The 24856-nt window shown below is 39.3% G+C and overlaps 2 protein-coding genes across 3 annotated transcripts in view; one reads left to right on the top strand and one right to left on the bottom strand.

Moving 5' to 3' along the window:
* Positions 1-11372, bottom strand: part of LOC135735866 (zeta-sarcoglycan) — a 327902-nt gene extending 316530 nt beyond the window's left edge. The window contains exon 1 of the mRNA XM_065254496.2: positions 10523-11372. Coding sequence (XP_065110568.1) covers positions 10523-10561 — 39 coding nt within the window. The 5' untranslated portion in view covers positions 10562-11372. The remainder of the gene's footprint in view (positions 1-10522) is intronic.
* The window catches only part of tusc3 (tumor suppressor candidate 3), a 154611-nt gene that overhangs the window by 25797 nt on the left and 103958 nt on the right, over positions 1-24856 (top strand). The window contains exon 1 of one of the 2 annotated variants that reach the window (XM_065254493.1): positions 13871-14000. The exons of the other annotated variant lie outside the window; for it this stretch is intronic. Within the exon in view, the coding sequence (XP_065110565.1) occupies positions 13896-14000 (105 nt within the window). The 5' untranslated portion in view covers positions 13871-13895. Of the gene's footprint in view, positions 1-13870; positions 14001-24856 lie in introns of those variants that run through there. 2 annotated transcript variants of the gene reach the window in all.

Below are 24856 nucleotides of genomic sequence, written 5' to 3' on the forward strand. Positions count from 1 at the left end.
AAGTATTGTAATTTTGTCATGTATTAAAGAATGCAATAAAGTGTTCCCTGTCAAATCAATATGAGATTGGTCCCTTTATTTTGGTGATCAAATCATTTATGCACACCACAATAGCATTGTAAAGATAGTTTTCAGTGTGATAATAACACAGTAGGTAAATGGAAAAATGGTGGGTAACTGTAAAAAGCAGTAGTGAGTAGGGATGCTCCGATCGATCGGCCGCCGATCGGTATCGGCCGATAACGTCATTAAATGACTCGATCGGTCCTCGCTAAATTTGCCGATCTCCTAAACCGATCTTTCTGTTTACTAGTGCTGCAACGACGCGTCGACGTCATCGATTACGTCGACTATGAAAATACGTCGACATGCGTAAAATGCGTCGAAGCGTCGCTGTTTACATTAATTTCGCCTAATGGCGGCTTCTGCTCCTGGCAGTGTTATACATACATTGATTTGTTTGTGTGCGCCACAAAATCAACAATGGCCGCAACATTTACATTTTTTATTTTCATTTAAAACGGCTTCATTTGTTGTTGTGAGCGCTCGGTGGTGGTGCCTCTCTTGTGCACATGCACGCGCGCTCTTTCTCTTTCTCTGCGTGAAGCCCCTAGACAGCGCCTCTCATACATGACACTGAGTGAAAGAATTAAAAGTTGGCTGTGTTATCCATGCGGATTCCATGCGGATTCCTCTGTGTACTTGCATTTTCACGTAAACGTCAGATGTTACTGGCAGAGAAGACGACTGATTCGAGTTTATCATGAGGTAAGCAGTGTTTTCCCACATACACTGCGCGAGCTCTCTCTCTCTCCTATGCCCGCGCATGCCTTCTGTAGTAACTCTGTGTAATGGCATTTTTTTAATTTGCGCCGAATTGTCTGCGATGTCGCGTTTATAAATCAAGATTTTAGTAACTTAGTAGTTAAAGTAACAGCTGGTTGGATTAAACACAAGGTTATTGGGTCATGTTAAGTCACTATTTTAATAGTCTTTGGGGTGGTTTCCTGGACAGAGATTAGTTTATGCCAGGACTAGACCTTTAATTAAGAAATATAATTAGTTTAAACAAACATGCCTTACTAAAAACAGTACTTGTGTGCTTTTTTAGGCCAAACTAAGGGAACTGATGTATTTTAAGATATGTCAGTGCAAGATGTTTTCAGTTTGGACAGCTCTTATATTTATTTTAGTCTAGGACTAGTCTAATCCCTGTCTGGGAAACCGCCCCTATATGTCTGACAACAGAACAGATAATATGTGAAAATAGCATTCAGTTGTGTTAAAATACAATAAAACAAACAATGACTGTCAGATCAGACAGAGTAGAAAAACAGATTATCCAACAGATTAAATAGCTAATAAAAAAAAGAACACTGTATTAATAATAAAAAATAGTCGTTAGAGTAGTCGAATAATCGGAAAAATAATCGCTAGATTAGTCGACAGAAGAAATAGTCGTTAGTTGCAGCTCTACTGTTTACCTTTGTCAACATAGGGCTCCTGAATGCGGCTGCAGTTAGAGACCATTTTTACGCAATGCGAGCATTTTTATAACCCATCGCTCGTGTGTGACATGCAGATTTGCATTTCTCTCTTTGCGTTTGCAAAGATAAGCGTATTTTCTATGAGGACGCGATCTGATCAACAGCGCGACGCGTCTTCACATCCCCATTAAACAGCGTATACAACACACATCTATCGCGGATAATTGCATCCTCATGCCAAAAGTTTATTATTTGCATGCGTTTTAAAGTTTGAGCGTTTAAACTTTCATTTTCCTCACAGCTGCTCTCGTCCGCGTACATCCGGCGCATGGACACACAGAAGCCTCAGTCATCAGTGCACGTGAGCAGAGTGATCTCTCTCACGTCTTAAAGCTACAGTATCCTAATTCATCTCTCAATAAAATCACTTTCTGCTCTTCACTAAAGAACTGTTCATTCAAATACAGTCTAAAATTCATACAGTTTAGACTGTGAAATGTTTTATTTTTATCACTTTTAACAGACATAAGACTTTTTAAAGGCATATTAAATTTCTCTTTGCAGAAGAAATATTTGTTGTGCTAATTTTTTGATTCTCTATTAAAACAATAATAAACCTAATTACTGCAAGTAATACAACAAAGGCAACATCTGTGTTATTACTTTATCTAGAAAAAATGTTAACAGTAACAGTCATCAAAAAGCTTGCATATCAGCTTGAAAAATCGGTATCGGCATTGGTATCGGCCGATCACGAAGACAACAAATCGGTGATCGGTATCGGCCTGCAAAAACCCTGATCGGAGCATCCCTAGTAGTGAGCAGTCATTTTTTTACAGGGATGGGTCACAAACACAATACTTGTAGGCCTGTTGGTAGCATAGACATTTAATCAGTATCACAGCCAGTCTACTATTTTACCGGCAACAGCTCTGTTAGGAAAAAGTCTGCTACAAAGCTTTCACAAGTGTGGGCTCAAGTAAAGTGCACATTTTCACCAAAAAGCTCACCTTTTCGACCCATGAGCACCCTTTCAAATCTAAAATGACAAATGGGACACCCTACGGTCTTGTGGACTTAACGGACACAGACAGCGATTGTAAGTACAATAGCCATGAAGCGCACCATTTGGGAAGCAGCCAAAGTCTTTTCATGACAACACATACAACGCTGCTGTTTCTCAACTTTAAAGAGGACATATCATGAAAATCAGACTTTTTCCATGTTTAAAGAGGCTCTCCGTAAGTTGAGAAATTTCTAACAGTTACTGACACCAGTGGCCGTTATAGAAACTGCAGCCAGTCTCATGCTCGTTCTCGGTGGGCACACTCGTACGAGTACGACCACAACAACCAGAGTTGCCGTAGGAACCACAGACAGCTCATTGAGATTCAACAGCATGTTTACAAATGTAAGAAAAGTTACAGTACTGTAAGGTTATTGTTTGACAGAACATATTTTAGCAAAATGTTGCAGTGCTACTTTATATTTTCAACAGAAGTCTACTTCTAAAAGTTTTGTAACACGACACTGTAAAACACACTCCCGACACTCACAATCTTAATGCACTCGTGCTCTGAATAAAGATAATTCATATAAGAAAGTAACTTTTGAAACGGTCCTGTGCTACATGCTATCGTTAGCATTACACCACAAAACAAATGCTATCGTTAGCATTACCCCACAAAAACAATAACATAATATATTACAGATGCCCTGTAACTATGTCTTACCTTTGCAGTAAAAAGGAAACCTGCTCAAGGTCTGTTTTCATACCCAGCGCTAACCGGAGCTCCCTCCAAGAATCAAATGCCAATCCGATGTTTACTCTTGTCTTTTCCCCGACGCCGGTCACGCACTATTTTGGCCGCACTAGATAAGGATTTTTTTAACGAGGAGTTTCCGTGAGTGTCTGGATTGTGCTGGAAGTTGGTCGCTTCTTTCCGTCTACAGAGTCCATTTGAAACATGCTACCGATTGCCGCTGTTTACTAATGACTGCCGTACGCGTCTATATGGAACGCCCAGGTAGACGAGCACGCGCATGACGTCACATTTTGAATTTCGCGCCAATTCGGACCCGACTCCTCCACACAGAAAAGAGCCTACAGGCTGATAGAGACAACCGTGGAGGACACTCAGGGTGTCATTCTTTTTATAACATTATGGTTGCCTCATAAATACAAATGAAAACTCTATCTTAAAGATTTTTTTAAGTAATAACTTACATTCAGCCCCTTTAAGTGCTATAATTTGGTCCCCAGTGCTTCTATCAACTTAGAAACTGTGAAAAAGATCAGCCCTGTAACTTAGTTTTAGTAAACCATTCTCTGCAAGCATGTGAAAAATTAGGTAATTGAAATTTGTTGATGTAAGAAGGGGATAATCCCGCCCCTTAATCTAAACTATCCAACTATCCAATACGGCACTGACTGGTAATTTTAACATGCTATAATAAATTATCTATATGGGATTTTGAGCTAGAACTTCACATACAGTACGTACTCTGGGGACACAAAAGATTTTAAACCCTGGGGACCCTTTAAAACTTTACTATAAGTCCCAATAAGATGCTTGCACTTTGGGGGACTTTAACAATATGTTTTTATAATCAAATAAGGGTACTTCCATCACTAACAAGTAGGGGTGTCACGATTCTCCAAATCCTCGATTCGATAACATTTCCGATTCTAAGGCCACGGTTCGGTTCGATTCGATTCTCTGTTCAGAACAGGTTGCTATGCCATTTTTAGACTAGACTTTTATGAAATATAATATCTGACCTTGAACCCGGAGATGCCCTGCCATGTTAGTCGTGCTGCCAGTGAAAAAATATGGTACACGCACATACCTGATAAATCGAAACTTCCTGTCAGATGAACATTCTTGTCAGTACTTTGCACCTTAAAAACACGCTTAAGAGATTGTGAGCCTATACCCCAATTAGTTATGTTTAAATGCTGTTTTCATAACTCTTAAGCAACTGAAATAAGTTCTTGTGAAACTTAAATGGATCTCAGTTCAGAGAAACAACCGTTCCTGTCACAGACGCTGTTTTGTTGTGCACGCGTGTGTGTGCTCTGATTGAGTTTAGCTGAAGGCGGGAGGCGCGTCCAGTTTTTGTTTCCCATGTAAAGAGCAGCTCGCGTGGTGTCTCCTGCATCTCCCATGCTATCTTTTAACTGGCTGTAGCTAGCGAAGTTAGAGGAGGTTGACTCGCAGCACTCAACACGTGTGTTTTTTTTTCGCTTGGCAAGCCGTCCGGACGTGACACGGGGGTGTGGTAGCATCGACCATTCCATTTTTTGTATTTGAAGTTTGAGGTTGTGACTTAATATTGAACTCGAATCGAAATCGTGACACCCTTACAAACAAGTCGATAAAATAATGCTTAATTTAATTTAAACATAGTCAAAATTGACAAAAGTCACAACATTCACAACTTTGTAAAACCTTTGTAAAACTAAATTTTCATCCCACTCTGTCATCATAGCATTACAGTTTTCAACAAGTAAATGAAACAGTTATGATAATGAAGAGTCATGGTAGACGGTCATGTAAACACCTCATAGCTCTCTAAGGAACCATATGTGAATTTACAGCAGATGAAAGTGGCAACAGTCAGTATGTAATGACTGTGTGTAATTGTGAGTGAATTTGGCACGCTCAGCATGCTAGTGGCCTCGATGAGATAATTGCACCGCCGCATTAACTCCTCTTGTACGACTGTAGAGCTAAATCTCAGGTTTTCGCTCAATTCCCCTCTCTCCCCTTGACAATAAAGATCTACAAGATCTGGTTGTTAACACCCTCGGTCTCGCATTCACAGTCTTCCGTGCCCACTAATCAGGTACAGATCTAGCCAAACCGTTTCCAGCTCTTAATCAGCATCTGAATGTATTGGCCAATCCTATTTTCTTTCCATTGCCGGAAGCATTTTGTTCTCATCTATCTGTAGGAAATATTCTTGGACGTGCTAAGATGTTTCAAATAAATGAAAATGCCCTGGTATGTACAGTATGACAGGCCTACTCAAAGACATTGGAGCTAATTTGCTAAAGCTAATTTGTTGTCTAAATACGAAAGTTATTGCATTTGCAGCCTGCATTTTGGTGTTAATCTTTATCATGCATTTAGTTTAGTTATTCTGAATGACCAAATAACAGAATGATTTATGCTCTCTAAATGTGTCAAGGCAGATGCTGAATCAAGAAAACAGAGGTGGCAAGGAATTAAAGGGACCCTCCACTTTTTTTGAAAATATGCTCATTTTCCAGCTCCCATAGAGTTAAACATTTGATTCTTACCGTTTTGGAATACATTCAGCTGATCTCCGGGTCTGGTGATAGCACTTTTAGCATAGCTTAGCACAATCCATTGAATCTAATTAGACCATAAGCATTGCGCTAAAAAATAACCAAATATTTTTCGTATTTAAAACTTGACTCTTCTGTAGTGATCGAAGTGATATTATGCACTGCCCAAAAATAGTCCCCTGCTACTGAAAGTAACGAAGGGGACTATTTTCGGGCAGTGCGTAATATCACTACACCTGCTGCAGCCATGTTACATCAGCAAAGTCTTTGATTATAACGGTAGTTTGAGAGTATAGTTCGTAGCCATATCGGCCTAGAAAATCACAACTTTAATTTTCCGTCGGTCTTAGTACATGATGTAACTACAGAAGAGTCAGGTTTTAAATAGGAAAAATATCGAAACTCTTTGGTTATTTTTTTGCGCAATGCTAATGGTCTAATCAGATTCAATGAATTCTGCTAAGCTATGCTAAAAGTGCTAGCGCCAGACCTGGAGATCGGCTGAATGGATTCCAAAACTGTAAGAATCAACTGTTTAACTCTAGGGGAGCTGGAAAATGTGCATATTTTCAAAAAAAGTGGAATGTCCCTTTAAAGCGACAAGAGAGAGGTTTAGAGACAGTGACTGGAAAAGAGTTAACATCAAAAGGAATATAGTTGAATTTAAATTTCAGATGACGGACAAGCGATAGACAGAAGGAAATCATTTGGCCTCTGGAGTTTTCTGTCATTCATGCTCTGTGATGCTGCTGGCTTTACGGTAGACGTACGGCCCATCTCACCATGCCACTCGCTTCATTTGGCTCATGATGTGGCCCATCAGACTAGATCCTAGAGTGGACATGTCTCACTTTCTCTCTCTCGGTATTTCTCCTTTCCCAGCTCGTTTCGTGTCCATTCAGAGCTGCTATTATCTCATCACTGCCCAGCTGTAGCTAACAGTGGGAGATCATTGCAACAAAGCTGTCCCTCTTCTCTCCCCTCATCTCTCATCATCTCTGCTCCCCTCCCCTCATCTTCTCCCCTGTCTTCTTCTCAGAAGTGAAATGGGCTGGGTGGACTTGACCCTGATGACAAAGCCTTGCCAACCAGCGTAGTGGTTGATCACTGTCCTTGGGTTATTTAAACATATTGTTTATGGAAGATGACAATGTTTATCTGCACATCTCTGCAAAAGAAAGTCATGTCTAGGTAGTTTAAAATGATACATGGACCCTTATGCAAAGATGGTTTTCTCGAACCAAACAGACTGCCATGCCAAACAAAAGCGGTTTGGTTACCATGGCCACCCAGTGGTGAAACAATGCTCGCAATTAACTGAGCTTTTCTGGTAGATCTCAATTGTAATTATAACGTGTGCTGTAATAGATTAAAGCCAGTGATTTATAGCGCAAATTAAACCGTAATTAAAGCAGAGTTCATTTTCTTCTTTGTAATACGAGAGGAAGTGTGTTAAATCGAAATTACATCGAAACAATAGATTTGAACCGCTGTAATGTCAAAACCATGCCCCGCTGGCTGCTCCCATCGCCAGGCATTTATGAGTCAGTCCATCAGTTTCATCGGCACTACGTTCTCTTCCTTAGTCACGTTAACCTTTTCTTAACCCCACCCCACCTGTTTGGCACTATTCCGGCAGTATTCCGTAAAACCCACTGAAGTGCCTCCATTCTTCCCTGCTACATGCTGAAGGCTATCTGGGAAAATTTTCAACACAACCGTTTTATTCCTGTCCTCCTTCAAGTATAATATATATTAATCATTTGATACTGCTGTTGCTGAGTGTTGTGTTGTAATCGGACTGCCCTTTCCCACTGATGGAGTTAATTAAGTGTAAAATGGATAGAGGTGGGAGGTAAGGGGGACGGGGGGTGATGAAAAAGGAAAGCTTGGCAAAGACCCCCATATCGAGGGGATCAGGACACCGATGGGGCCTTCATCTGCCATTCAAACTCGGACCAGCGCAGCAAACCTAAGAGAAGATGGATTACGGCCATTTGTGATGCTATTAGTGCTATTGAGTGGCTGCAGCTTTTACTGGCTGGTCCAGGATCAGAGTGTGGCCTGAGTGCTGACACTGAAGACCCAAGTGAACTGTTTGTGTTGTTAGTTTTCAAATAATAATTTCTTTGGTGGACACTTATACGGCAATGTATAGCACATTTAATATACATATTCCTGGGGTATTCAACCCATGACATTGGAATTACCAAAGCCCTTTTTCTACCACATGTGCCACATGTGATCTATAGCGTTTAAAAAAAAGAGTGCATTCATTCCATATAAAACAAAACATCTCTAAAGCCATGTCAGAAATCCATATTTGCTCTTTTATGAGGGCACATATTTTTATATGAAAACATAGCATGCCCATTCATTTTAAATACTTCAAATGATTCAATTTCCTATAGCTCAAGTGGTACACATTCTCAGGAAATGCATGTAGCAATGAAATGTAAAGCTTTGAGTGCTTCAAGGTAAAAAAATATTAAATAATGAATATACTTTTAATCAGTCAGATACTGACAGCATATAGAGGCTAGAATAGAATTAGACAAGCCAAGAATAGATTTATTGAATGCCATAGTGAATACAGATTTCTAAAACGTTTCTTGGGTTTAAACATTTAAAGATTAATTGAAGTTTAAGAAAAGTTAAAATAACATATGAAACATTTTCTATTCAAAGCTATGGTTCACACAATGTAAGAGGTGTCATTAATGTGTTAATTTCCTTCTTGTGCTTAAAATCTCACATCACAGTTTGCGGTTCGACCAAAGCATTCTTCAGTCCCTTTAAAGGAAACTCAACAGGGGTGGTAAAGGATTGGCAGTAAATTGAAATGACACCCCAAGAGATTAAGAAAGGCATTTCATCAGCTTCGGAATTGTTAGGACATACACGCCTCCAGATAAGAGGCAAACCAGGGATGCCAGTTTAATTAAACCGCCACTGAACACGCATTGTTAAGGGCAAAGAACTGTTTGCTTCATCACCACTGTTTTAATGACTCCTCTATCTCTATCTATTCCTGCCCTGTTTAATGAAAAGTGTCACTTGTTACACACTGCTTACAGTGTTCATGTTTCATATATTAAATGTTATCATGATTCATTAAAATAGTAATAAGGAAGAACAAATGGAACTGGCAAACAACCCCGCAAGGAATTTCCATATTAAGTACATGTTGTTCATTAGAAGTACCTACTTACTTATTTAATTACACAGCAACATGAACACTAACCTAAGTGTGACCGTGTCGCACGACAAAAGTATCGTTGTTTTAACAAGCTCTTGATGGATTCATTGCAAATATCAAGGGTTGATTCAATGTTGCACCCTGCCATGTCACCCAAGTATCATTTCCATATTATTTAGAAAAGTAAGGTTTGGTACTCCCTCATGTGTTGCAAGTACAAAAGGGCTGTTAATAAATCTGATTATTTTCTCCAGTGAAAAACAACCAAATCATTTATGTTGTTCTACTCAGACCGGCCAACGCGTGGTCCTGCCACTTAAATTTGTGAAAATGCTTGGGGATCAATCTTTTCTCAGCCACTTTGATGAATTCATTGGCTAAAATTCAATTTCAAAGAGAAACCAGAAAGTGTGCTTATTCTTTTATGGCTCTAAAAGAAGTAGTTACATGCATTTTATAATATAGTATAGAAGACAAGCAAACAGTTTTGAAAGCACTGTGTTGTTGTGTTGCTTTTGAGAATGATTCCTTTAATAATTAATCTTAAACATAACCAATAAACGACATAAAAAACAAGTAAAGTATCAGAATCAAGCGAGGTCTCGCAAAACAAGCTGCCTTATAACTAATATCAATCCAATGTAGACATGCTTGCGCACCTTTGTCGTTATGCTGTCAAGATGTGTATCTATTTTCTTTACAAGAAACCACAGAGAAAGAAAAGGGGGACAGCACCCCACCACCATGCACGTGACGTCAAACACGGCTATTCAAATCTCCCATAGACAGCTGTTCGCGTGCACTCTGAATGCTGGAGCTGTCCACAGCCAGAGGTGCTGAAACACAGAACCCGTCGCTTGGGAACTTCTTCTCATCTACTCATCACTTGCACATAAACATTGATCTAGTGCTCGTGAGTTCTAAAAGTTGTGCATGTACATTTCAACGAACTGAAAAATGAAACCACCAGCATAAAATGCACGTAGGCTACACTTTTTAAAATAAAGGTTCTAAACAGGGTTGCAATAGAAGAACCACATTTGGTTCCACAAAGAACCTTGCAGTCAAAGGTTCTTGAAATAAAAATTTCTTTTTCACATTTTCCTAATCTGAAGAACCTTTAAACTAAGAGATTCTGTGGACGTTAAAGGTTCTTTATGGAACTACAAATAACCTTTTACGAACCTTTATTTTTTGAGTGTATAGGCAAGAGAAACGTTTTGAGTGGAAAGGCGATAGAGAGAGGATTTAAACGGGAAAAGACTCATTTTTGCAGGAATTTACACTATATAGTAGCGATTCGTCCTATTTGTAAATTGACATTGCGTTCGGGAAAATCCACAAACATCCGCAGGTATGCCTTTAATGGCCGCTACTTGAACGGGGGTTATTGAAATGCACCCCACGCACAAAACCCAGCACCCCTTCACCGCACTGTATAACAAGCATCGAGCCCCGAACACACACACGCACAGTAGGAACAAGCTGCACATCGGTGTCCAAAAAAAACACGCAACTCACCTTCAGCGCCTCAATGTCCAGCGATGCTGATCGGTCCATATGGAAAGATAAAGTCTGTAACAAAAGTTGAATATCTAACCGCGTAGTTCCCGAGCGCGAGCTAGCCCAGTTCTCCGAACCGCGGCGGATTTCCTCAGTCTCATGCCCGCTGATCACGACTCCCGGTATAACACACAGCGACAATCTCAACTGTTATAGCCTATATGTCTGCAACTATTCACTTAGAGTGTCCCAACAGCAGTAACGCGAGATAAACAGACTTGCTAGTCGCTGTCCGTTTTCTTCTCCAAATTAAAAAGTGTTTCCATCAGTAAGAGACCATGTTGTCATCGAGAGCGTTGAGCGCGCCACTGACACATTTGCAGCAACGCTGGTGGATCAGTTCCTTGAAAACAAACCTTTTGCGGCAATTTTGAAGCAATTCTGTTCGCAGGCAGACGAGAAGGAGGTTGTCGGGCCGATGCCGTTATCCGGTTGATTGATTGATTGATTGAGATGCCAGGGACGTAGCGCACTTCGCCCTACTTGGTGATCTCCACAATGCCCCCGTATCCAAACGCGCGTCTCCAGGCGAATACCGGTGCTCTGAATACGGTCTCTGTGTCTGGGAGAGGGAGTCTGAGGAGGGAGGGATGGAGTGCAGGAGAAGGAAGGGGGGATCTTCCTCGAGTGAAGCGTGAGGGTGATTTTTTCTTTCTTTGGCGGTAACAATCCACTTGCGTTTTTTCTTCACAGCCAGGTGACTGCACGGTCCCCTTAGTTGCCAGCCTGAGGATACCAGTCAGTTCTTTTAATCACTCAAAACAAACTGTCCATCTAGTTATTCTCCCGGGTCCTAGAGCCACGAGGGGGAGAGATATATCTAGAGAGTGAGGCTCGTCTGTGTGCTGAGGCGATCCGCAATGCTATTTAAGTTTTAATTCGCAGGCGTGTGAGTTGCATCTGAAGTGCATTCTATTGGCTTGTCCTGTCTAAAGTGTATTTCGATGCACAACAAACACATTCAAGCCATGGAAGGTAGTTCAAATCGAGTAAATATTTTACAAAATGTACATTTGCGCTTTTATCCAATGCAATGTAGCCTACAGTTTATTTTAGTGTGCATGTTCCCTGGGGATCAAACCCATGACATTTGCGCTGCTAACACAATGCTCTACAAACTGAGGTACAGAAACACCTTCACAACTTTAAACAAACCTACACAGCAGTGAAATCGTTTTTTTTTTCAAATGCGGGGAATGCATTGGGATCTCTTTCATACCACTCCGCAATTAATCATTCCTTGGCACGGCTTTTAAGCGCGCACCTGACCTCAGCTGGGTATGTTGTGCGCGCTCCAAAACCAGTGACGTAAGCTCCCAGTCCAGGACCCAAATTAACAGCCCACCGTACAATGAGCTGAAGCGACAGCGCGACAGGTTTCAAGTGGAGCATCTCTGCAGAGATCTTGTGTGCGCGCATTCGTATACGTGCTTATGCTTTTGTGCGAAGGAAACCAGCGCAGATGATGAGCACACACCTATTTACATACAGTTGGAGTGGGAGACGCGCGCACACACAATGTGTAGGTTTAAACATTGTGTCCTAGATAAATGGAAATCATACATCATCCTCTCCCTTGCAAATTTTCCTCTGTTATTCCTGGACGAGTTTCAGCTCTAAAATGTGTGCTGCTCTCGTCAACACCTGACTGGCTGTCTTGTGGCCACGTGTATGTGTGAGATAAATATGCATGCTAAATAGGACATAAACATCAATCTATTTACTGAACATTGCCAATAGCACTTCACCACTCATATATTTTATCCTTGTCTATGAAAATAGAAACAGAGAGAACAAGCCACCAGTGTAAAAACAAATTGCTGTAGTTTTGCAGCTGTTTACCAGCAACTCACTGTAGATTTAAATTTATGTTATATACTGGCAACAGTTTGTTCAAAGTTAAATGAACATTAAATATTAAGAAGTCTTTGTCTTTACAGAATAAAACTTTAAAATATCAGCCTCATGCAAAGCATTTTGGGAACCAGAAATATATCAATAATAATATGTTTAATTTTTATATAAAAATCTACAGTAAGTTACTGGCAAGCAGCTGCCATTAATCCTGTAATTTCTACAGATTTTTACAGTGATGAATGTGAATTATTCCAAGACGAAAAGCAGGCAAACAGGCAATGATGTCTGATAAGCGTTTATGTTGTAAATAACATCTGTGTTTACCCCAGTCTGAGTTTATATTCGTTCTACAAGGAGATGTACTGTATGCTGGCCAAATAAAGGACATAATATCCTGTTAAGAGAAAGTCAGATCAAAGGGGAAATCAGTGATGCAGATTCGTATCTTATACGTGAGCTAATAAAAAATGATAAAAGAATAACTTTACATGACTGATAGGAACAATAAGGACATTGTTCTTATGATATCATATTCTTTCACATCTTTTACAATGCATGAGAGACTAATGTAAAAATCTCATCTTCAATACACATGAAACATGTATGTTTTTACAACCCTTGGACTATAATGTATTATTTATCATCAGTTCAGATTCTATGTGCACGCTTCACACTCTGTCAGAACATGTGACTATACTGTGAATCACAACATTTAACCTTTGGGAAGGTTACATTCAAACATTCTCATAAGCAAGTTGCCCTTTAAATAACTTGGCACCCATTTTCAATGCCTCCTACTACTGACAATACAGTATGATTATACATGTAAAGGCCTACAATGAGGACATTTACTGCAGCATCTTTTTACACTGTACTTGCATGTTATTCACTCTGATTGTATGAGGTCCTTTTTTAATTTCACACTAGAGATGAACGTACATAAACCTTTATAAGCTTTATAAAAAGTATGAGTGTAAATGTTTGACAATTAATAATAATAATAATAACATTATTATGTTTTATTATTGCACATTTTATAAATAGCATTCTAAATAACCATAAATAACATTATATAATTTCAAATGTTATAATTTTTCGTTTTGCCAAGTCATTCATTCTCCATGTCCATTCTAACTCTATTTATCATTTACTATTTTAAGACTTTTCGGGTTTGCCCCCCATTGGCAGGAACTGGAGGTACAGCAGGCTATGTAAAAAAACGCATCATGCTCTCTTTAACAAAATAATGTATATCTACAACATATACCTTTAAAAGTATACAATTATTAATTATTACAATTATTATTCAAGCTTTTTTGAGAACTGTTGGCATTTCCTCATTATTTCAAATCTTTTAAATCCAGACAATAAAAACTACAAGACCCAAACGGCAATTGTGTGCATTCTGATTGGAGGAAATTGTAGCCAATCAAATTCCGCAGGCGCAGCTGATGCGATAAGAGCATCTTCCAACATGGCGGTGGTATTCCAGGGATTCCCATTCAACCTGTCGTTTGCATCCATACTGTTAATTCTGCTGCTATGTCTCCAGTCAGGAGGAGGTCAAAAGAAAAAGGAGGTATTGATGCATTCATGACACTACCTTGACTGCGATGTTTATTTGTGGTAAAGTCCTATGTTTCGTGTCCAACCATGGATCTGTATTACCGTGCGGCGCAGTAGAATTGTTTTGACAGCTTTATATTTATATACGCAAGACGGCCTTTTATATACTAATTATGTAATACACATATATCTGAATCAGTGTTTATTATGTGTCATGTTTTGTTTTATCCGTGCGGGGTTTGTTCTTTTGTTGACGCGCTACCTCAGCGCGCGTGCCCGTGTGACGCTACGCGCATGCCCGTATAAATGACAGACAATTCTTGTGTAAAATTGTTGACCACAAATAGCGTCTGTAACGATCTTACAGGAAATTTCATAAAAAATATAATAAATTTATAAAAGTATACACGCATATCTTTTAACAAATGTGCTTTGGCGAGGTTAAATTGAACCCCATAAAAAAGTAGTATAAGAGTTCTGTTTACCATTATTAGCCACATATTCTGCATCTTTGTTTTTAAATGTTGTTTATTTATTGCTTCTTTTTATAGTGTTTTTTTAATTGTCATATAAATGTCTCTCTCTCTCTCTCTCTCTCTCTCTCTCTCTCTCTCTCTCTCTCTCTCTCTCTCTCTCTCTCTCTCTCTCTCTCTCTCTCTCTCTCCCCGTGTCTGTTGTCGGCTCAGCAGCATCTGAGAAAATATGATGTGTATTTGACCTTTCATCTTCCCTGCAGCAGAGAAGCAGGAAAATGATCATATTGAGCACAAATCAGGCAAAATGGTGAAGCAGCAACTTTCCCCTTCTCCCTCCTGCATTTTTAAATTCATTTCCTCATATTTTCTCTTCTACTTGAGTCTTTTTCACCTTCTTCTTTCTCCCTCCTGACCCAATGATCTGCGGGTGCTGAGACGGGCAGTATTTTAAGTTACTGTCTTTAAGCCTTAATATATCTGTTAAGGTTTCGCTCTGCCCTTTGTGAACGCAGCAGGGAGAGTGGAAAGTGGGCAGGGGGTGAGGACAATTTTTTTCCTTTCCAGATGCTCGTTTATCATCACAGCCAAATTTTGTGTCTCATTTCCTGGCTTGACTAATGGGAAAAGGTGTAAAAAGATGGAGTAAGCAGTTTTGCCCTGCTGGAGTTGCAGAGTTTTTGTTTGCCTTTGTTTCTCGTTGTTGGCTAAGGTTGACGCTTCTTCATGGGGTTTGAGGTTTTTTCCTAGTTTACCGTCTGGCTGTCTTTGTTTGAAAGCTTTTCAAGAATTTAGGTTTTAAAGCTGTTAAAGCAATGTTTTCATGTACACTACTATGTAGTGGGGTAATTTAACTTAAATGTTTTTCATGATCTTAAAACGTTTTAATCTGAAGTAAGTTTTAATACAGTAGTGACCAAAAGTCTTCTCAGAAGGAGAGAAATTGTGCATTATTTGCTTTTAATTAGTAATAGACCAATATATTGCTATGGGCGATATATCGACCGATATTTGGATTTGACCTGACCCCTTTACATCCCTCCCCAACCCAGGGACTTAAATCTTGTAACACTTATGGTGAAATTAACACTGCATAGTTGCTTAGCCTGCATTTGTCAAGATATTTCAGAGGAGGAGACGAGATATTATCAAATTTATTCAGCTTTTTTACCAACAAGAACCAACCACAGTATAGCATATGGGGTTTCTGTCTTTTGAGTTTCTTTGCCATAGGAGAGCAACGGTTCTTGACCTGGCTTTGACCAATACATTTTTTTTACTTATTTACTTATTTTTGTTGTTTTGTAATGAAAAAACACTCAGATGTAAAGCCAAATTCTAAGAGACAGTAAAATGACTATATAATTAACTTTCTAACATGACATCTGTTCATATCTAATATGTTATGTTACACACAGCAACACTCTGGTGTGCAGCCAAGTCCTATTTAAACAGTACCGTGAGATTTCAGATTCACAGTAATTATGTTTTATAAATATGTTTTATGTACTTTAAAAGGAAAGTATTTATTTAGTTTCACCAATTTCCTGTTTGTCTCTTATTAACTGTAATTACATTTGTAATATTGGCATCGGCTATATAACATATATCGGACGACCACTACTTTTCAAGGTTAGATTAAACCAGTGGCGGCTCGTGACTGCTCATCCGAGGGGTGCAAATACAAAATATGTGTTCGGAGTGTCGTGTGTTGCTTGTGTTTTCAAAATATGTGTTTGTTGCGTCATGTGAACCATGTGCATCACGTGTTTTGTCAAAATAAGCCGGCTGCTGCAAACGTGTCAAAACAAACCGCTAATGATAAAAGAGACGCTCACGTTCACCAAATACATGCAAGATACTCTCTTAAAGGAATAGTCTACTCATTTTCAATAGTAAACTATGTTATTACCTTAACTAAGAATTGTTGATACATCCCTCTATCATCTGTGTGCGTGCACGTAAGCGCTGGAGTGCGCTGCTACACTTCGATAGCATTTAGCTTAGCCCCATTCATTCAATGGTACCAATCAGAGATAAAGTTAGAAGTGACCAAAATCATAGACATTTTTCCTATTTAAGACGAGTAGTTATACGAGCAAGTTTGGTGGTACAAAATAAAACGTAGCGCTTTTCTAAGCGGATTTAAAAGAGGAACTATAATTTATGGCGTAATAGCACTTTTGGGAGTACTTGAAGTTGTCTTTTGAAAAAGAATCGTTTTTATTTATTTATTTATTAAATACGAAAATCAATATAACCTCAATATAACTGTCCAACACTTGTTTGGTATTGCTTGCTTTAGCAGATGCTCTCAAATCAAAAGCCTGTAGGCTATGATGAATCACTAGCAAAGAATGAGTCAAATGATTATTCGTCCAAGTTATTTTTATCTGGATGGCATGCTGTGTGTACAGTGTCAGAAGGCATTAGGATTGGATTTGCATATTTGCATTCCAACTGCAGTGACAACAAGACAGCTTTCCTGAACCCTTTAGGAGTTTCTATTAATCTGATGCATGTCTTTTAAACCTACATATATTGTCATTGTTTTAACCCACCCCGAGCATTTCACTTACCAATTCTGTATTTTTTTAAAACTCTCTTAGAATTTTTTTACAAAAGTTGTACCTATTAAAAAGTTCCTAATATGTACTATTTAGGTACAGATATGCACCTTTGAGGTACCAGCGTGTACCTTAGAGATACCAATATGTATCTTTTAGGTGCAAAAGTGAACTTTTTGAAAAGGTACTGTCCCAGTAACATCTTTTGTACCTTCATGTCCCTTCATCCAAAAAGTATGCTGTTAACAGTGTATTTGAGGTGTACAATACATACATTGTTGGTCTAATAAGACTATATGTGACCATTATGTGACCCTGCCTGTGAAAACCCAGCTGATGTCATTTTTATGATGTACTGTTTTGTACATAAAATCCTATATAGATCATTCTTTGAAAATATAACCTTGATATCTTTAATATTGACTGAGTATGGTGCTGTACTGGCATGGGGCTGGCTTGGGATAGTCCCATCCTGGCTCCGGCCACCAGAGTCAAATCATGGTCCGCTTGCGCTCTCCAACTACAACTGACTCATTACAACTCAGACTGACACTATATAGGGTGGGAGGCTTGAAAGACAGACAGCAAGTCGGGTTTATGTTCTGAAACAACTGAAATGTTTGAAGTCTTGAAGCTTCCCTCACGCTGGGGCGAGCGGTGCGATGAGGGCCACCCCGCTGAGTGTTTGATGAAGGCAGTTTAATTCTAAAAGCTCAGAGACATAATGATGCATACATGTACTCATCCATAGAGAGGAAAATAGCGTCATGCTGCTCTGCCTCTCTCAAACTACCCTTTTTCCTCATTTCGCTCCTTTCTTTTTCGCTTCATCCCACCGTGATGGACCGTTATCCTGATGCACCGATTTCGCAGATTGGTGAAACGGTTGCAGGGTGCGGGCCTGTATGTATGCATTTCCATAATGAGACAACACTCAGCAATATTAAGATTCTAAATACAACACGGCTCAATGCAAATTAATCTCCAGGTCTTCTGTTGGGAGAGGTGATGCTGTCTCTAGTGCATTCGAAGGTAGTTTAATGTTTTTCCTTTATGCCACTTTCCCTGAAAGAGATCACAGAGAGGGGGCAGGAAATGGATGATGGTATGGATTCTGTATCACCCATGAGTTTGCGGTGGGACTACCTGTCTCGCTGAACAATTTCCTTGCTATTCCCATTGTGCCACTAAGGCACTACCAAGGAAATGACGCACTTCGCTTGCATCACAGATTTTTCCATGCAGACTTTCCTGTGACATCTGCCGTGTACAGAAAGAGTAAAGTGCAATTGATGGCATAAAAGCTCAAAGGCTCTTGAGTCTGTCACATGTGCTCAGCTGTCACCCCAGTGTCTATCCGAATAGACAGCGAGCTGTGTTTAAGGCCTAGTCTACTGGATTTGTCAAATGATTTGTATTGCGCTTGAGAAGCATTACCAAAATGATTCTCCATGCCATGCACACAGACGTGCCGCTCCAGCCGGCAGATGACTGTTATATATCAACGTAAGGCCCAAAGCCATCGCATATGCATTGTTATGGAGAATAATTCTGAATTTTGAGACTTTTGTCTGCCCCAGACCCGCAAACATCCAAAATTAGGCTTTAAAAGGTAAATAAACAAAATAGATGCATGAATATTTAGCAGACTCCCGTCTCTGCTGATCTCAGATCTGGGCCCGTGGGCTTTATTCTATTTTTCTTAAACGTTTTATTCAAGATTTAAGAGATTTGCTAGCCATTTGTAACAAGTGCATTGCTATTTTTTCCTCTTCGCCAGGAGAGTTTATGAAGTTTTTTTAGACTTAACTAAAAAAACTCCTCAAAAAAATCCAGCTATTGTGCGATTGCATTTTAGAGATATTTTATAGTTTATCGTATATATCTTTAAAACTCACATAACACATGCTGTTTCTGCTTATCTTATGTTCATCAAAGAGTCTTTAGTTTTAATAGATTTATTAAAGACAGATCTACCGTACCATTTTTGTTTTTAAATAAACCCGCACACACAAAACATTATTCCACTATCTCTAGATAACTTATAATTCACTACATGTTTGTGTCATTTACATTATATGCACTTACATGTCGAAACAGACATTTGATGCCGTTTTACTTGCTGCCTGCAACTCATGACCTGGTTGGAACCGCCCCCATTTCAACAAAATCCAGCATTCAAGGAATACCTTGAATACATACCCATCTTTATTCTATGTGTGCACTTAATCTTTGTGCAGCACGTCATGAATATGTTATCATTTAGCCTAGCCCCATTCATTCCTTAGGATCCAAACAGGGATGAATTTAGAAGCCACCAAACACACCCATGTTTTCCCTATTTAAAGACTGTTACATGAGTAGTTACACAAGTTAGTATGGTGGCACAAAACAAAACGTGGCGATATTGTAGAACTATATTGTATGGCGGAAGAGCACTAAGTTTGCAGCACTTTGACCTCCAGCGTATTATTATTATTATTATTATTATTATTATTATTATTATTTTTAATTATTATTATTATTATTTTTAATTATTATTATTATTATTTTTAATTATTATTATTATTATTATTATTATTATTATTATCACAGTCTTTAAATAGGGAAAACATGGAGGTGTTTGGTGGCTTCTAAATTTATCCCTGTTTGGATCCTAAGGAATGAATGGGGCTAGGCTAAATGCTAATACATTCACAACGCGCTGTAAAAATATTAAGTGCACGCATTGAATAAAAGATAGAGATGTATTCATTTGTCTAAGTTGAGGTAACAACATAGTAAAATATTGAAAAACTGTGGTGTTTTTCTTTAAACAAACACACACGCACAACTACGCTGCTACCCCGGATAAACAAGCTATATCCATCGTTTTAATAATGCTGGGTTCTTTGGGAAGTTGAACAAGCTTAAGTTTCTCTTACAAACCACGGCACACTTCTTCAGTGACGTTGATTTTGTGCCAGTTGGTGTGTGTGTGCGCTATTCCATTTAAGGACTTCAATTGTACTGCCTGCACTAAAATTGCCAATAAAAAATAAAGCAAGATTGTTACGTATGAATATTTCATGTTCAAAAAAACGTTCCGAAACTTGTACGATCCCTGGTCAAGTGCATTTTTGCAAATAAATAATCCATTACACGTACAACCGCTTTGTTTAGCATGAGAAATCCAACTCTTAAAGGCGGAGTCCACGATGTTTGAAAAACGGTTTGGAAAAGGAGACGGGCCGACTACCAAAACACACTTATAGCCAATCAAATCAAATCAAATGCCGGGTTGCGTATGTGTGGGGCGGGTCTATCAACAGAAGGTCCAGATTCTATTGGGGTAGGGGCGTGTTTGTTTAGGCGATTTCAAATATCAACACTGGCTTTCAAACATCATGGACTCCGCCTTTAAGCAGTGTTAATAAGTCAGAATGCATGAAATACCTTTAGACCCCCCCACCCCAATGGCTATGTCATAATATTTTTGTTTTGTTCTGCCAATATTTGTTATAAACCTGTATGAGTTTCTTTATTCAAACAAAGATCTTTTAAAAATGAAGGTAAGCACACAGTTGATGGGACCTTTTGTCCTACTATGCAAGTCAATAAGTACAGTACTGTCAACTGTGTGCTTACCATCATTTATCAAAAAATCTTTGTTTGTGTTCAACAGAATAAAGAAACTCATACAGGTTGTGAACAACATGAGGGTGAGAAAGTGATGACAGAATTTTCATTTTTATGGAAACTATCCCTTTAAGATATACTTTTTTTACTTCAACATCTTGGACTCTGTCGAGTCCAACGTAAGGCAGACAAACCCATTGGGAGATATAATTTGTATATACTGTTTACTAATTCACTTACTGTTATTCGACTCACATGCTTTTTCTGAATTTTAAATGCCCCTTTCTTTAAAATTACTAGTCTTTTTACAGTGACTATGCATAGTATGAAGTTTCTAATCGAAATCTGTGACATTTAATTTTATTTATTTGAATGTTTCATTAGTCGCAGACCTGTTGATTGAATGATAATAGCTTGCGTGGTAGAGCTGTCCGTTTGATGGATGCTTTGTGTTCACTAGACGTCGCCATGCCTTCAGTCTGACATTTTGAGTCAGAAATTGGGCATAATCAGAGGGCAGTTATTTTTGTAGCCAGTGGAAAGGGGAGGGTTTGCGAGACCACAAGCAAGACATGCTGTGTTTAACACCAGAGAGAAGGAAAGATCTTTAAAGAGATGACTGTAGTTATTGATGTACTTGTAGTAGATTAAAGATGCATTTAAAAGGCAGTGCTTTGTAGTGGGTGTATTTACATTTGTTCACTTTATGAATATGTACTGATCGAAAGCTATTGGAAACAAAGTATGTGCTCCAACCCTTGTTGTTAATGGATCTGGTTGTTAAAGCCACATCTACAGTAGTTGTTTGGTCTTGCTAAATAAGTATGTTAGCCTTGCAATGCAAACACAGTTGCTAGTTGTTTGTAGCGTTTACAAGTGCCACAGAATTTTACTGCCAGGCATTATTGCCATACGTGAACCCATCTATGTTATATTTGCACATAGCATAAGATTTATTTTTGTTTTGTCGAGACTTATTCATGGGTCAGCTGTAATTGAAATGTGCATAGTAGTATAAACACACTTGGTCTTGACTCGGACTCGACACCTGATCTCGAAATGGACTCAACTACACCACTGCCATCTAAGCTCCTAACAATCACATGTAGAGTCCAACACAGCCTGTCATACTCCTCTGATTTCGCTAGGGCATATGAAGAAAACCACCAGCCTTGAATTCTGACAAACATTGTTTTTCTGTCTTTAAAAATGCCATACGAGGTAACAACTTCACTTCTTATTTATTCTCCTTTCATCGGTCCCAGCCCACCTGTCCACCCCATAGCTTGTGACATCTTCGATTGTCCGTTATCAGCGCTGTCATAGCAGGCATCGTCATAGGGTGGGGAAGGATGATCCGGCGGAGATGCGGTAAGTGGGAGACCGGCGTGGCCGAGTAAGCCTGTCGAACCGGATAACGCAAGCCGTCTTATCAGCGCTGCGCCAGCCGTCCGCAGCAAAGCCTTAAACCTGCATTAAAAAGTGTATCAGAGAGAGAGAGGTTCATTAGGAAGAGCAGTGACGGGAAGGAAAGTATTCAAGAATCTTCCCAACATCTATTCATTTGTTTCTCTTTCCAGTCTCTGTTCTGATTCTCGTCTCTCTTTATCGCTCGGAATTTTGTCATTCTAACCGTTACCTGTTTGAGTTGTATGAGGTATTATCAGTATCCGCCATGCGTTTTGTTAAAGAAACTTTGCAGGAAAGTGATTGGTAATATAATTTCTTTTAAGGACAAACTATTTGTCGGGGTTGCAAGAGGCGTAGCGTAATTATTTTGTGGATGCTGCGACCCTCCTTAATATATCAATGGTGTCAGTATAAAACAAATAAAGAAACTTTTGGTTTGATGAAGAGGTACAAACTAAGATACGCCAATTGATTAGTGAGATGAAGAGAGTCAGGCTTGATTCTCACAGATGGCGGAAGTGACTACATTGCCCTTCAACAAGACACCTTTACCCCAGTTGCTCCCTGGGCTCTGAAGGTGTGTTTGTGTGTCTTCACGATTGATGAGGTCACATTTCGAGTATGGGTTACCATACTTGACAGTCATGTCACTTTCATCCACATTATCCTGTCTTAATGTGATTTGTTGGCCACAATAAAATGTAGATCACACCTGTTGCTGTCTAGTCAGATGTCTGGTTTTGTGAGATTTTTTTGCATTTAAGCCGCCATATTTTTCTATTCTCAGGATTGTTTGTGAAATGTCTTTTTTATTAAGTTAAGGCACTCCTCGAGTCAATTTCATCTTAAGATCTAATATCACTACATTTAGGGCCATCGAGATTCATTTCCAAGTCACCCTGTAATTGACAGGAATATTAGATCCAAGTCCCCCTCACTTCCTTATAAAATTGAGTATGGAGAAAGAACGATTTTTAAGAAGGACAATAATCTAAATTGAGCTGCTTTGTCTTTTAATACACTCAGTCCTGACCCAAATCCTAAAGTAAATTATACTTCATAATTAATAATGATAATCCCGAATCCTTTGTTTTCTCAGAGGACGGTCTATTATTACTTCAACGATCTGCTCACTTTTCAGCTTGGTTGCTGTTTTATGAAATAAAAGACTGCTTTCACATCATCAATTTAACTCGGTTTGTCCGTTTTGAGCAATCAGAAGTCAATTTAATGCATCTCTCACATATCAACCAAACGCACTTAGTAGAGATGGGAGACCAATTTGACGATTCAATTCTGATTAAGATATTCATACGGCACGCAGCGAAAGAGAAGAGCATTTGCCACACATGGCCATTGTGCTTTCATACCGGCTGCATTTGCAGACATAGGGCCCTATTTTAACGATCTGAAACGCAAGTGCGAAGCGCAACGCGCAAGTGAGTTTGTGGGCGGATCTTGGGCGCTGTTGCTATTTTCCCGGCGTGAGAAATAACTCTTGCGCCGGGCGCAAATCAATAAGGGGTTGGTCTGAAGTAGGTTCATTATTCATAGGTGTGGTTTGGGCGTAACGTCAAATAAACCAATCAGAACGCTATCCAACATTCCCTTTAAACGCAAGGGCGCAAGTTCCATGGCGGGTTGCTATTATTATGACGGATTTACGAGGCGCACGCCAGGAGCGGTTCACAGCCGAGGAGACCGACGTCCTAATACGGGGGAATCCCACGCTTGCCAGCATAAATCGGGCACGCCGTGTAACGGGAGGTGGATCTGCCTCAGGACTTGACGCCAGCAGAGGACATCGCTGCGTCCACCCTCACCGCTGAAAGGGTTTGGGGGCTTTGAAATCGGACCCAAGAAACGCAAGCAAGGTCCAACCCCAAAGTACACTTACAAATCAAGTTCATATACATTAAGGTTTCTTATGAAAACATTTTAATTATTATTTACATAAAATAAACGTAATACAGCCACACAACAAAGTTATGAAAATATTTTAATCGTTATTTGCATGAGAATAAATAAAAACTATCACCACAATGCTCACCACTATGATTCCCCTTATCTCGTGTATTAATATTTTTAAGTGTAACAATTTATGATTTGCAAAAATAACTGTTGCATCTGTGTAGATTAGATAAGCAAAGTGTATGCGCGTTGTGCACCCTATACATTATGGTCAAGCATGCGCCCTTAAAATAGCATAATGAACAACGCGCAACGCGCCACTGACTTTAAACTTTTTTTTTTCTGGTCAGTGGCGCAATTGTTTTTTGAAACTGCAAAATAGCATCAGGGATGGTTTGCGCCGGAACACGCCTCTTTTTTTGCGCTGAACCACCCAGGGAGCGCAAGTTCATTCCCTAGTTTGCCGACGTGCTTCTGTGACGGGAAAAACCCGCTGTGCGCCGGGGCAAAATACGAATGATACATGCGTCACGGACAAAGTCAATTGCGCTGGGTGCAAGATAGAGCCCATACTGTGCAGCTTACCAACAATACAAAAATCTTAAGTTTGTAAGTTCACATTACTTTAGTAAATACATTTATGAGCAATACCTCTTCAAGACGCTTTTTACTGTCAGTGTAATTTGTATAAGTGTGATTTGTTTAATCCACATTGTTTTCGTGCTGTTATGGTCTGTGTAATGACAGATATAGACATATTTACACAATACACAATTATAAACATAAAACGCTCATAGTACATTTTCAAATCTGTTTCTCTGAAGTTTCCGATAAAAGAAACTTTTTTTGTGATCAATTCTTAATTTATTTTCTTACAATTGTTGTTTACA

The sequence above is a fragment of the Paramisgurnus dabryanus genome, chromosome 4 (genome assembly GCF_030506205.2).
Source record: "Paramisgurnus dabryanus chromosome 4, PD_genome_1.1, whole genome shotgun sequence".
In the NCBI taxonomy this organism is placed as follows: Eukaryota; Metazoa; Chordata; class Actinopteri; order Cypriniformes; family Cobitidae; genus Paramisgurnus; species Paramisgurnus dabryanus.